This window comes from Thrips palmi, unplaced genomic scaffold (assembly GCF_012932325.1).
Source record: "Thrips palmi isolate BJ-2018 unplaced genomic scaffold, TpBJ-2018v1 HiC_scaffold_4, whole genome shotgun sequence".
NCBI lineage: Eukaryota > Metazoa > Arthropoda > Insecta > Thysanoptera > Thripidae > Thrips > Thrips palmi.
In genome coordinates this window covers 14,214,071-14,228,566 of record NW_023144631.1, presented here as the reverse complement: position 1 = coordinate 14,228,566, position 14,496 = coordinate 14,214,071, and the positions used below count along the sequence as shown (strand labels likewise).

Here is a 14,496-nt window from a genome sequence, read left to right as displayed (position 1 = left end):
TGGACGCCCTGAAGCTGACTCCGTGACGAACAACGACCGGCGCCGGCCCTGCTCCAGCTCCTGCTCGTGGCCCGGGAAGCCGGTTGGCGAAGTACGCCGCCGACATGGCCGACAAGGAACTGGTCGCCGCGAAGATAATCAGTGGCGACTACAGCCTCATGTTGGTAGGTGAGGGTAACCCTATGCAAAGCCCGGCGTGGAAGAAGTTCGCGCTGGTGCTGGATGCGAAGGTTAATATGTCAACAAGTGGGAGGGGCAACCTGGCCGAACAAAAAAGTGAAGTGCCTGGGCTCCGTCCTGTGGTCTCACGGACGAACTCTCAAGTTGAGGAGTTCCAGCGCAGTGTGGCTGGACTGTGTTCTGCCTAATTCATTTACCCCACTCTCGTCGAAGATCCGGCGTTTGTGACTCTCATCCAAGCAGCCATCAAGATTGGCGCGGAGTGCGGCTTGATGAAGGCCGCCGAAATCGCGCCGTGTGCCAACACCGTCTCCTCCGTGGCAAAGGCCCTCGCGGACAAGGGAAGGGCATACCTTGTCGCCACTGTAAATGTCTTACGGTGAAAGGCTGCACCAACATATTATGTTGGAGATTTTCTTCATAATACCAACGAAATTCGTCAAAATATCGAATTCTGAATGGCAGGTTACGAAGTCAGCTGCATCACCATAATATGGAGAATCTTCACTGTTAAACATTTAAGAGTGGAGAAAGTGAGAGAAGACGTGGTGGACGGTCTGGCATCTGGTTCAGTGGATAGATGGGACGGTGGTAGCCTCCGAGAACGGAAGTTTTACTGCCAGACCCTCCTCCACCATCAATGAGGACTTTGAGCTAAATGACCACGTACTTTTCACCGCACATTGTGACGCGGAAAGTGTCACGTTGGCAGTTACGCCGATTTCGACCCCCACCACCGCTCAGCACAGCCGCGCTATATGCTGTTTTGTTTCTTCCGTTCTGTCGTTGACTTCCGGTCTTGGTTTTCTCCGAAGTACCCTATTGAGTATCGTCATCAAACGGCCGTACCGATAAATTTTGACTCCAAATGAACGATTCCCGAAAGTATCGCCATAATTTGGCCACACTGTTCTTCGAAGTGTGGTACAGCCTACAGGTAATGTGTGGTAGGCGCAAAACTGTGGTTACCCAAATTTACCACACGTGGAAATGCGGTCGATACCCCTAAAAATCAGTGGTCAGCAAAGTGCCACATAAAATTCATGGTGAATACCACAGCGAATATGTGGTCAGTCCTCCATACCTCATAAAACGGTGGTCTTGACCACGCAACACATGAAGTAGGGTCAGGGCGGGGAAAAACTGGACAGGGGAAGAACTGGACACCCCAAATTTTACTTCAAATGCCGTATGTACTGGCCTGACAACTGTCGTGTAATGAACCGCTGATGCCACGGAACAACTTTTGATAGTTGTTATCCCTGTGCCTACGGTATTTGAAGTAAAATATGGGGTGTCCAGTTCTTCCCCTGTCCAGTTTTTCCCCGCCCTGACCCTAACGGCTCAATTATTGGCTGAGCGATAGCGAAGCCTGTTACTCCAGTGGGGTTGAAAAGTTTTTCATGTCTGTCTGTCTGTCTGTGTGTGTGTGTGTCTGTGTGTCGGCACTACTCCTCCCAAACGGCTCGGCCGATTCTGCTGACATTTTGCAGGGTCATTGGGCATATCCTTGGCTCGCCACACACCAAAATTCAGCTTTCTATCTCAATCAATTTGGTCATATTAGCCAAAAAACACTTTAAAAACGGCAAGAAAAAGACAACTTTTTTGGAACTTTCAAGTTTTTGTCAAGTTCAATGTCGTTTTAAATGTTTTGGAGGCTGCTGATGACGAAAATAGAACCCATTAAAACCTCCGACCGAAAGTTTAGCCCCATTAGTGTAGATTTTGATGACCAAATGCTCTTTTTGAGGAGATCACGCCCATTCCTACAGTCTTAGGCAGGTTAGCGCCGCAGGCCAAGGTAGGTGTATACGCCAGGCGTGGATTGTCGAAACTGGCGCAGCATCGCGAAGCCTGTTACGACAAGACACCGTCTGGCGTACACCTACCTTGTAGGCTTGTACTCCACTTCTTTGAAGGGGTGTAATTCTTACCACATTTGTACCTGTGGTAGAATGCGGTAACCACACTTTTTTTCTCACTCCACCACACTTTCGATTTCAGTGCATACGTTGGAGTGTTGCCAAGATTTGGCTAACTTCGTTCACACCTGTGTCCACACCCGGGGCCCGGAAAAGTATCACATTGACGACTGCATGAAGCGTTGACCTTTAGCGCTGGCTCGCGTCATTGTTATTGTCGTGTCGCTTGCGTGGAAAGTCATTGAAGCCAAATGTGAAACCCGTTTTTTCATGAAGACATCCACATAAACACAATAGCAGACGATCCCTTCCCTTCTGTTCAAGGAAACAGTAACGTCCTGCCGTCTTTCTGAGACTTCGCTCGCAAAACAAGATGCGACCATGTACGGAAACGAACCAAGTGATTGCATTGTGATATTCAGAACGCCTTTCGCTGCCATGATATCGAAGGATATTTGCGTGGATCCTGGACCGGAAGCCCACAGTCGCCAAGTTTGTGGAAGCAGGCCGCATCGCCTCGTGGTTAATAGTCGAGTTTATCGGTCAGAATGGGACGTGATAATCGTTTGCAACCGATTTGCTGTGCATTGGCTTCTCAAGACCTCAGTACCGCTTTGTTCGGGAGGTTTTAGGTTCCGGCCAACACGGCGCATTTTTACTTCCGTTCCGCGATCCACGGATACCCCTTTTAACGACCTACTCGTCGCGCTCCCTGGAAAACCAGACGTGGTCTAGACCACACTACTATATCAACCACACCTAACCACACCAAACGTTGCCTAGACCTCAGCAAACGTGGTCTAGACCACACCAACTGATGCACTCTCAGCACGTTACTGACCTCTTCCCTCATTAATTACGTAATCGTAAAAGCAACAAAATCACTTTTAAAATTATGTTCAAAACCAAATTGACTGGTCATTATTTAATATTTCCTAAAAAGTGCTTTGAAAACGAAAAAGGTGCGTATTATTGTTGCACAAATTACTTGCACAAGTACTGACAAAATAAGCCAAAAGTCAGTAACGTGCTGAGAGTGTGCAGTCATTAATGGCACCACTCTGACCACACCAGTGGTGTGGTCTACACCACGTTTCGTTTTTCAGACTATTGCCTTTCACCCCGCGACACGGCGCAGCCTGCATCCGCAAACTTGACGACTGCACTGAGAAAACCTTACGAACTATTTTGGGCCTTACAAAGAAAAGTAGTATGTATGACACAGTATTTTGAACATACATAAGCTTACAAAGAAAATCCTTCGTAATTAACGAACTTTTTCTTCGTATAACAAAGTATTTTAGTTTGTCATTTGTATGCTCAAAATACTTCGTAAGGTTTTAAGAGTGTGTTGCCTTCCGGAGCAGGATCCACGCAAATACCGTTTTGTATCATAGCGGCCAATGGCGTTCTGAGAACCATTTGCTGAGCGATAGCGAAGCCTGTTACTCCAATGGGGTTGAAAAGTTTTTCGTGTGTGTGTGTGTGCACACTACTACCCCTGAACGGCTCGGCCGATCTAGGTGAGATTTTGCAGCGTCATTAGGTATGTCTTTGGCTCGCCACACGCCAAAATAGCTTTCCATCCCTATTCATGTGATCATTACAGCCAAATAAAACTTAATAAAACGGCTAAAAAATCAACTTTTCACTGACATATTTTGTGATGTTCTACATCATTTCATTTGATTTGGAGGGTGCTGAGAAGGAAAATAGGATCCATTGCGACCTCCGACCAAAGTTCAAGTCCCAATGGGACAAACGTCTACCGGAATTTAAGGGGTACAAACGAAAATCGTCATGCCGTTTGACTAGCGAAACAACCTCGTCGCCCCGTATAGGGTACTTTCGTGGATCCTGAACCGGAAGCAAGCAGACGCCATGTTGACCGGAAACTAACCTCTCTTCCGATCTACAACTAGAGCCGAGCTGTTCATATATTGCTCGCGAAACACACGCCCCGCAAATAAGTATAAAACGGCTGTTCATGTTCAAGTGTGGCCGATACGTTAGACTATATCGATATCGCCCCTTTCCCATGCGAAAGTTGAGATCTACTTCCGCCGACATGGCGTCTGTGAGCTTCCGGTTCAGGATCGACGAAAGTACCCTATTCGAAAGAAGGTCAGCATGAAAGCTTGAACCGAATGCTGCTTAGACGTGTGATCAGGTCTCTTTGAGTGGCGATGTGGGGCGAAAGAGTCTGCCGAAGGCAGGCCAGCGCCGCAGGCCAAGGTAGGTGAAAACGCCAGGCGTGCACTGTGGCTAAAAGCTACGGAAAATTCTGTAAACAGCTTGTGGTAATTCCCCGTAGCCCCCTTGTCAATATTCTCTGTAGGCTCTTACAGTATTTTCCGTGGGACCGCACAGTCTTCTCCGTAGGACCTTACAGTGGTCTCCGTAGGACTATTCAGTCTTCCAGGTCCTACGGAGAAGACTGTACGGCCCTACGGAGAATACTGTAAGAGCCTACGGAGAATATTGATGAGGGGGCTACGGAGAATCCTGGCAAAAAAATTAACAGAATTTTCCGCACCTTTTTGTCACAGTGTGAATTGTCGTAACTGGCGCAGCATCGCGAAGCCTGTTACGTCAAACTGTATAGAGTACTCCAAGGAAGCTCTGGCCCGGAAGAAGAAGAACAAAAACGGAAGTAAGAATTTGCAGTTTCTATGAGAAATATACGCTGCGCATGAGGGTCCGCAGCGTATATTTCTCATAGAAACTGTAATTTTTTACTTCCGTTTTTGTTCTTCTTCTTCCGGACCAGAGCTTCCTTGGAGTACTCTATTGTCTGGCGTACACCTAACTTGTATTACAAACAATCACTTCGAACACGTTTCCGTGCATGGCCGCATGTTGTTTGCAAGTGAAGTCCCTGACAGACGGCAAAGACGTTACGGTTTCTGCTGAAGTGTTACTAACAGTAGTTCACATTTAGATAAGAGTCGGTGTGGGCAGCCATGGCGACGGAGTGCTGCAGCTGCGGCTCGGTGTTCAGCGTCAACCGACAACGCGAGGTGCTGAACTGCGGACACCAGCCGTGCCGGCCCTGCCTGGAGGCGAACTCGAGGGGCTCGGAAAAGCGCTGCCCTACCTGCTCCAAGGCAAGCCCACACTGTTATTGGAATGTTTTTACGGATCCCTGGACCGGAAGCATTCGCACAAGTTAATGTTCGGTCATTTTTCAGTGTGTTGCCAAATCAAAGTTCTTAATATCAACAACTCAATTCGAAGATAAAAAGTCAAAGTTTTCCCTGCACTTCAAATCCGAAGTGTGCCGGTTTTGGCGATAGAATTGTGTTGTGTTTCAAATGGTCATACATAAATTCTTGTGTTCCAAAGAGGCGATGGAGGTTCATGCCTGTTGCGTCTTTGGGAGCAAGATTTTCTGTGTGGCCCTTTGTGACCGATACACAACTGTGTAACCTAGAGTGTTACACTGTTAAAAATTGTTGTTTTAAAACAACAACACAATTACCAACCTCAACAACGCTGTTGTTTGTGAACAAGTTTGCTTGTTTTAAAACGACGAATTCGTTGCTAATTATTTTTATGACTTATGCTGTTTCAAAACAATATTTTGCTGCGTACAAACAACCCGGACAATCTAAGAAGTGGTTACTGCGGGGTAACCGGGACTCTACTAGGGCTGTGACCTAATCGGCAATAAAAATTGATGCAAATAAGGCTGTCTACCGGTTTACAAACATCTTGTGGACGAACGACGCAACTCGTTAGTAAACAACGAAAGTCATTTGAAAACAACTTTGATCGCTAAGAAAATTAGCAACTCATTTACTGCTAAATTACAACATAATTTTTTACAGTGTACTGGACCATTCAATGCTTGCGACTGATATATCTGGTTAATTGCAGCCTAGACGCCTGCACTGTAAAAACGGTTACGTTTGTGTTCCATTCTAGAAGTGCTGCCAGACCCAGAACGAAGGTGCAGTCGTTACTGTTCAGGGGCATGCGACTGTAAGGTACGTACTCACGTCAAGTCCTTCGGCGCCTAGCAGCTTCTGTTCCAGCCCCAAAAATGAATTTGCTACAACCATTGTACACACCGACAAACCCATATTCGCAAGAACACACTAACGAACTGCATGCTTGGCACCACAACTCCATTCTTTTCTATACAATTATGAACTTTTATTATCACGTTTTGACATTTCTTTGTAGACTTGATTTTTCTAAGAGACGTTCTGACTCTTCATAGGACTTGCACTGCAAGAAAAAGTGTGGATAGTAAGCAGGGATTGCAGAAATACAACGAGATTTGTACATACCAAAACGAGCCCTGGACTGCACAGCATTCCTCATGCCGGTTCCATTGTACTTTGTACAACAATTGTTGTGTTTGAAAAGTACACTCACTGAAAATTGAATGGCGAGACTGATGGCCAAAATTTGGTGAGACAAAAAAGTCCTCGCCATTTTTTGGCGAGAAACAAAAGTCTCACCATTTTTTTGGCGAGAAACTTAAGTTTCACCATCTTTTGGCGAGAAACAAATGTCTCGCCGTGTATTGTTGCCCTCGTTGTGTCGTCTGCTACAGTAGCGTTTGTTTTGCGGTAGTGCCAACCTGCACTGCCTTCCAGAAGTAATTTTACAAGTAAAGAAAAAAAATGTATAGGTTGGCACTACCGCAAAACAAACGCTAGACTTTTTTTCTTTCCCCTAGGATGGAATGAATTCCGTCCTTTGACTTTTCAGTGCTAAATTCCTGGTAAAAAAATTTGCCAGAAATTTGTGTACTTTTGTTAAGGTTATTTCCTGCAATGTGTTATGACGTTTTCTAAGTTTTACGAAATTTTATATGGCGTTCATGAATTTACAATGCAGATTTATGGTGAAAACTTCTAACATTTTTAACAGTGTTGTAAGTGTTTACTACCCCACTCCGGGTTCTCAAAGGAGTAGGGGGGAGGGGGAGAGATGCCGTGATAAGAGGATATGGTACACCTCCCCAGAAGCGGCATTTCCAGGGACGCGCAGGGACCTCTTTCTAACGCCGTCCTGGCCACACCGTTCGAGGTATCGATATGAAACTTGGCACACGGGCTCAGAAGGGATCAATCTCAATGACGGTGCGTTCAAAAAATTTTTTGAACGCCTAAGTTAGGCTCCAGGGCAGTCCAGTTCTGGTCCAACTTTCGTTCACAACACATCCTAAGGAAATGGGAATATCGAAAAAAGGGCGATGGTACGTTCTAGATTGACATTTGCTCTTTCCAGTGATGATATCCCCGTTCCTGTGCGACTAAAATTAGAGGCCAAAACCCGGTAGACCGCAGACCTCTGCACGGTGATTTTTGTCATCTCGCAGAGTTTTGAACAGGCACTGTCGTAGACGGGCTATGCTGACCCCCGCCTGCCCCCGCCCCTGCCCCTCCTGGCTGCCTGCATGCAGCCCTCTGCTTTGTCTCTGCGCCGGGCCCCCTGCCGGCCCCCCGCCCCCGCCTCATTCACGCGCCGGAGCCGATGAGTCGAAGGGTCGGCAGCGTGACAGGCCGATTTATGGGCCCCAGACCCCGGCAGTTAAATTTTTGAACGGATTGTTTTAGAGTTTTAGGATTTGGCGAATGGGGTGTAGCGCACGATTGTGGTTTCAGGCAACTCAAAAATAAAGTTCTACGACCATTTTGACCTTAGCTCTCCAGTACTAGCCCCGCCACCGGACTTGATTACGTTCGGGACAGCCTAGGTCAAAATAGTCGCAAGAACTTGAATCTTTAGTCGCCTGACACCGCAATGGCCCGTTGAATCCATCTGAGCAAGTTTCACAACTCCAAAATGAACCGCTGAAAAATTTAACTATTTAGGCACGGGGCCATAAATTGACCTGTCACGGTGCCGATCCTTGGGCGAGGGTGGCGGGCCAGGCTGTGCCCAGGCAGTCCCTATTCAGTGAAACAAAGTCGGCGACAACATGTGCGGAGTCTGGGGCCGGTACAGCTCGTCGACAGTTACATTGCACTTCCTCTCTTTGACCGGCTCCGGAATCGCCGAAAGTCGCCGTGCAGAGGTCTGCGGTCTACCGGGTTTTGACCTCTAATTTTGAACGCACAGGAAAGGGGATAACATCTCCGGAAAGAGTAAATGTCAATCTAGAACGTACCATCGCCCTTTTTTCGATATTCCCATTTTCTCAGGATGTGTTGTGAACGAAAGTTGAACCAGAACTGAACTGCCCGGGGGCCTAACTTAGGCGTTCAAAAAAATTTTTGAACGCACCGTCATTGAGATTGATCCCTTCTGAGCCCGTGTGCCAAGTTCCATATCGATACCTCGAACGGTGTGGCCAGGACGGCGTTAGAAAGAGGTCCCTGCGCGTCCCTGGAAATGCCGCTTCTGGGGAGGTGTACCATATCCTCATAACGCCTTGTGCTTCCTGTCGACAGGCTTGTGCGCTTGGCGGCCGCCGACGTCGCAGCCACGCACGACGCTGTCTCAGAGGAGCTGCAGCACGCGTCGAATAGCCTAGCAGCTTTGAGGTAGGCAGTATATGGGGGGGGGGGGGGGGGGGCCTCACCTGAAGCCAGGGTGGCCACGTGTTAGGGAACTCGGGGAAATAAGAGTCTGTCAGGGAAAATGGGTGGTTGTCAGGGAAAAACACAATTGTCGGACACTGATTTTTAAGTGTGGGCAGAAAACGTATATAAAGGCTTACTACAGTTATCTATCCAAGTACAATTATAATACAGTTTCGACTGAAGTTTGTACCCTATGCAAAACCGTAAAGCTATACCGGGGTCGGCAGCACATGAGAAACTTACACTATGACCTGCGCTGCGGTCCCGTGTGGTGTTAAAGTTCCAATTGCAAAATTTTAAAAATTTGAATTTTTCTTCTTTTTTATTGGGAAGCTTTTTCAAGCCTGTCCCTTCTTCTCCTACAGTGACGATTTATTTTCGATGTTGAAGTAACTTAAGCGGTACTGAATGGGAGCTCTAATGCAACTTGCCGTAAATTTTTCATGACTGCCATAAAGGGTGTTCTTAGCGAAAACGCTTCCTAGCGCACTTTACGAGCTGCTCCAGAAAATTGTGTCCGAGTCAGTCATGTTGCAGTTCGAGGGGTCCTATTCAAAAGATCTTATCTGGGCGTTCCCCCCAAGACAATCTTATCTTAAACGCCGCCAAATTTCACTCATTTTGATCAATGAGAATAAATACGGCGGTAAGCGAAACATTTCTACATGCACTTTTGGTTTCTTTGATCTTAGATTTAATTGAACAAACTCACAAATTATATTGAAATGTAGCTGTACCAAATGATCAAACTATGCGAAATTCACCTGCGTTTAAGATAAGATTGTCTTGGGGGGAACGTCCAGATAAGATCTTTTGAATAGGACCCCTCGAGTTGTTGATTTGGTGCCGTGCCGCAGATCATGGGCCGTCGCCGCCGCCGAGCGCCAGGATCTCGCCGCCCTCTGCGCGCACGCTGCGTGCGCGGAGCGCGTGCGGGGCGTGCTGCAAGAGGCACTTGCGCTTGTCCACGAGGAGGCCCGTCGATGCTTGGGGCAGGACCATGGCGACGCCACGAGCCAGCGGCCCTGCACGGACCAGGTAGGCAGCGACATGAATTTCCTCGCGACTTTCGGGATACTGCACTGTGAAAATTTGAGTCGTCACTTGATGACAATTTCAAGGCTAATTTTCCTGACAACGATGTCATCAAAACAATTGATGACATTCTTGTCACGCCCATTGATGAAAATATCACCAATTTGTGATGAGAGTGTCATCATTGGAAAGTGATGAAAATGTCATCCACGTTTTTGTCATAAAGTGACAACAAATTTTCACAGTGTGTGCACTCACCGTGCACATAACGTGCTCTGAAGCATTCCTGGCGGGTACACTCCACTCCAGGCAGTGTATGCGAGCCGCTGCAACTGGCCGCGGTGCTGCGCCGCGTTGACGTTTCGCTTGAGCAGAAATTGTCTGCCATTTTAGCTCAAAGAAAGCATGTTGAGTGCTTGATCGACAGAAATCAAAATTAACAAGGGAACTGCCTGCCTACAAACGAGACTGACTTGCCACCAAAGGTCGGAGGGGCGTGGCACGGCGTGGCAGAATCATGTACGAGAACAGAGTTTTTCTGAATGGTTAGCTAGCTCACAACAGGCCGGCACCGCCTGGGGCGGTGGTGGGGGGGGGGGCTCGCTACGGCACGGAGCGCTCAAAAGTGCTGTGTTGCTAACTCCCTGGCTTCATGACCAAATAAAAAGTTTCAAATTAACATATTTACCAAAAACTCTGAAAATCAAGTGTGTGGAATGAATAGATAAACCGGCGGTTGCTTTTCACAATATCAAATTGGAGTCAAGTTACGATTCTGTCTGCAGGAAAGGCCTCAGCATGCATCTGATCAGTGTGTCGGTGCGGAACTCAAGCTGGAGATGGAGTGCGAAGAAGTTGACGAAATGACAAAGCATCAAGACGCAGGCGGCTTGAAGGTAGGGTTCTTCAGGCTGTGCCAGTGCAATGCGATGCAGGACCGGCCTAGGGATTTCAGCTTGTCTTGCAGCGCAAGCGCAGGCTGGTTCTCTGCGACCCACAACCCCGCACGTGGTTCGTGGCTCACGCCACTTTACAAACGTGAAATAGCTGTGAAATTGTCCATCTCAGGTCCAAAACTCTCTATTGTGCGGAGTGAATTAGCGCAGTTGATATGTGGTCAGAGAACCGTTTCAATGGTTGGGTTTACTGTCGACATGTGCGCAGTGCTCTCGGCATACGTTTGTCAACCCATGTCCTTACAATGAGTTGTTTGTTCTACGCTAAAGAGAAGCTACAAAAAATAAATAAAAGGTAGTAAAAAAATTAAATCGACGATGCGGTGTTATAAAAGAATGTACGGAAGGCAAACTTCAACTTTATTTTAGAATGATTTGAGCTTCTGGCATGTGCCCATTCGAAACGTCAGTGCACGGTAAGAACGGTTCCTGGTTTTCTCAGGAACCCCCTGGAAATCGCCTATGTCTTCGCCATAGGGCTCCTGGGAAAAGCAGGTACCTTTGTTACCGTGTGCCTTATCAGAAACTGTTTCAGCTTTTTCGGCATATCTTAAGAGCGCCTAAGTAATTGAGATATTTGGATATAGTTAGCCTTCTCATAACTATGTCTTGATAATAAAAAGTAATCGAAACTTTGCGTGCCGATTACGGCGGAACTAATTGGTTTCGGTTCAAACCGTCTTCGCAGCTTACACCTATCGTTGAGTCCATTTGCGGTCTGCCACTGAATAACGTCCGGTCGTCGTGCAAACTGCTGCTCGAAATATCCTAGGTCTTTCCCAGCAGCTTTACTAATGAATTTTGATTCTTCCTCATTAGCTATCCGAAACGCTCAGCATGGAGGGGCAGCCAACAGTGGGTGCTGACAACGTCTCGAACCCGGAGACAGCAATCCAGGAACAACCCTCCTCGCCTGAAGTGAAGGTAGAGGTAAGTGTTCGTTGTGGGTTTTCGGCAAGCAGATACTGTGGCGATCAATATGTCGCAGCTTGGGTCACAAATTTCCTCGTTCATTTCCCACGGTCCTTCATTATCAGATGGTAAACATGTGCTTATTGCTGTAAGCCGACTTCCGCCATTTTACACACCTTGCCCAATTATCAATTCTGCTGGATCTACTTTCGCAAGGATACGTTTGTACACATAGCCGCACTGCAAACTCAGTAGTGTGCTCAGTACAACATAAATATTCGGCGAGTACTCACAAGTATACTCCTGCGACACTTCAAGAAAAAGTGTGAATGGTACAACAAAAGAACAACAAAAACTGTTCAATGAAAGTACAACAGGGATTGTAGAAAGTGCAACGAGGATTGTACAAATCACAACGAGGCCTGGACTGCCCAGCACTCGCCATGCCGCCGGTTCTATCGTGCTTTGTACAACAATTGTTGTACTTTGAAAGTACAATAAATTCCCAATAAAAAAATTTGCCAACAATATGTGTACTTTTGATGTAGTTATTTTCTTGCAGTGCAGAGTGAGAGTGTGGTAAGCTGAGCATACTCCTGCGAGAGTGTACTCAAAGTGTGCTCAGATGAGCACTCTCCACCAAGAGAAGTGCTCTTACGAGTACACTCCAATGAGACTGTGCTCAGATCAGCCTCACCCTCACACCGTCGTTCCAATAGAAATTCCGTCCAAGTGCTCGTCTGTGGGTGTGTGCTGAAGAGAGTGTACCGAGTGCGGTGTTGAGTTCGCAGGGCGGGGAATACTTCGCACTGCGAGCGAAGTGCGTTTGTTTCCAACCTTAAACAGTGTGGGAAGCTCTTGTTCACCGTCCGTTTCTGTTCGTACGAAAATATTTTCCTCTGCTGCAGCCCTGCGATACTCAGGACGCTGTCGAGCAGCACTCCGGCAACGATGTCTCCGACCTTCCCGAAGTGGTTCAGGAAGCAGTGGTACAGAGATCAGCAGAAAACTCGACGCTCAAGGCGGAGGTTAGTCTCGTAGTGGCTGGACACTCATTCTAGGAGCCAGGAGCGTGACAACGTGTTGAGCTCGTGCCACACTCGTTTGAATGTGAACAAGCTAATATATGGTACGGATCGTGCGAATAGTTCGGCATCGAATCGAGTCAGGGGTGATTCGATTCGTGGACGGATCTCTTTGCTTCAAACCCGAATATTCGAAATTTCAAATCGACCGTCGTTTGTCTTCAAATCGGTTGCTCGGGAATCGAATGGTTGGAAGTCGCGCGCTCAGCGATATTTTTATATCAAAGCAAGATCAGATATTTGATTGTTCTCCTTTTTGTATTCCTGCTCTCTGCCCTTCCTCTATGACAGGAAATAAGTTTTGAAACGCACTTATTTTTTAAAGTTTCAGTTCGAATCCGATGATTTGATTCTGAATCTTAAAAAAGTTCGATTCGAAACTGTTTTTAGATTCGATTGCAAGTTTGATTCGAAATGAAAATCCTTGATTCGCACATCCCTTATCTTTGGCTGATTCACATCGAAACGAATTTGACACAACGCACTGCAAATCCAACTGTGGGACAAGTCGACCCTTGCAGACCACTTCGTCCTACGCTTGCAAGTGCCGGCCAGTAGTTGTGTCCGACGCTTTGAAGTGTCGATCAAACAGTGCCCGACATCTGCAAGTGTCGACCAAAAGTGCCAGACGGCTGAGAATCACATTGTAGTCTGCCATAGGATAAACCTGAATCAGGATCTTATGATTCAAATTTCTTATTAAACGGGGTTTTTACCAGTAATTTTTTTTTAAACTTAAGAGAAATGGCCAATAATTGATGGAGTGATGGAAATGACACTGTGTTGTCGTAGGCCTAACGTGACATCAACCTTTTGCAGAGCAGTTTGCTGGAGTCGCTGCCCGCCGAGCTACTGCACGCGGTGCTGGACTACGTGCCCACGGAGGAGCTTCCGTCTCTGCGTCTGCTGAGCCGCCGCTGGAGCGCGCTGGTGCTGGACGAGTCCCTGTGGCGGTCACGCCGCCTCACTGTCCATGCCGACCAGGACTCGGCGGCCGTCCTGCGTGTGGCTCCCGCCCTGGCCGAGCTGGCTCTGGAGATGAGCTATCCCCCCCTCCGGGGAGTCGAGGCTCTCAGGGCCCTCGCCGAAGGAGCCTGCCAGGTAGGCCAGTTAGCCATTGGCAAACTAGGGGGCAGTAGCGGATCCAGGGGGGGGGGGGGGGGGGTTAGCCAAGGGGTTGACCACTCAGCTCAGGAGTGTACACAGGATTACTGATTACCAGTGATTACCTACAAACATACTAAAAAAAAATCCATAATTTTGGCCAGCTAAGAGCTTTGGCCTAATTTCATAAGAAAAACCTGCAAAATCCGATAAAAACGGCGAAACTGGCCAGTTTTGGTGTGTGATTACCAATGATTACTGGACAAAGTGTACACACGATTACCTGAGCGGGTAACCCCTTGGGGGTAGCACGTTTTGCTACTTACTGGGGCTTTTTCGTTTAATTCAAGTTTCAAAACGATACATCTGAGTGGAACGCACAAAAACTGTCACGATTCTTCCCTATAACCTACTTGGTCAGTGGAAAAATTATCATTGACGACACTTCAAACTGTATGCGCACAGGACCATTCAAATGTTAAAAAAACGTCTTCAGAGAAAAGGGCGTTTTAAGTTTGGTGACAGATTTTGATGCAATTTCAGCCAAAAAAATCTTCTTGCGCATACTTTTTTGTCATTAAAGGTTGACCTGGATATTTTTCACTTTTTCGATTCATTTTTAAAAGATATTAGCATGCACAACTGAAAATGTCCATTACATTATGATTGGCAAGCTTTTGAAGCAAGCATTTCACTTAAATTGACCAACAATGTACAAAATAGACAAGTTTTAGTGACTTCTCAGATATTAAAGCTT

General features: G+C 47.1%; 1 protein-coding gene across 1 annotated transcript in view; it reads left to right on the top strand.

The window, feature by feature from the left end:
• Positions 1-2,278: 2,278 nt before the first annotated feature.
• LOC117649901 overlaps positions 2,279-14,496 on the top strand; it is a 17,405-nt gene continuing 5,187 nt past the window's right edge. The window contains exons 1-9 of the mRNA XM_034393086.1: positions 2,279-2,358; positions 5,047-5,212; positions 6,033-6,094; positions 8,516-8,608; positions 9,505-9,685; positions 10,468-10,578; positions 11,458-11,568; positions 12,459-12,578; positions 13,455-13,736. Of these exons, the coding sequence (XP_034248977.1) occupies positions 5,069-5,212; positions 6,033-6,094; positions 8,516-8,608; positions 9,505-9,685; positions 10,468-10,578; positions 11,458-11,568; positions 12,459-12,578; positions 13,455-13,736 (1,104 nt within the window). The 5' untranslated portion in view covers positions 2,279-2,358; positions 5,047-5,068. The remainder of the gene's footprint in view (positions 2,359-5,046; positions 5,213-6,032; positions 6,095-8,515; positions 8,609-9,504; positions 9,686-10,467; positions 10,579-11,457; positions 11,569-12,458; positions 12,579-13,454; positions 13,737-14,496) is intronic.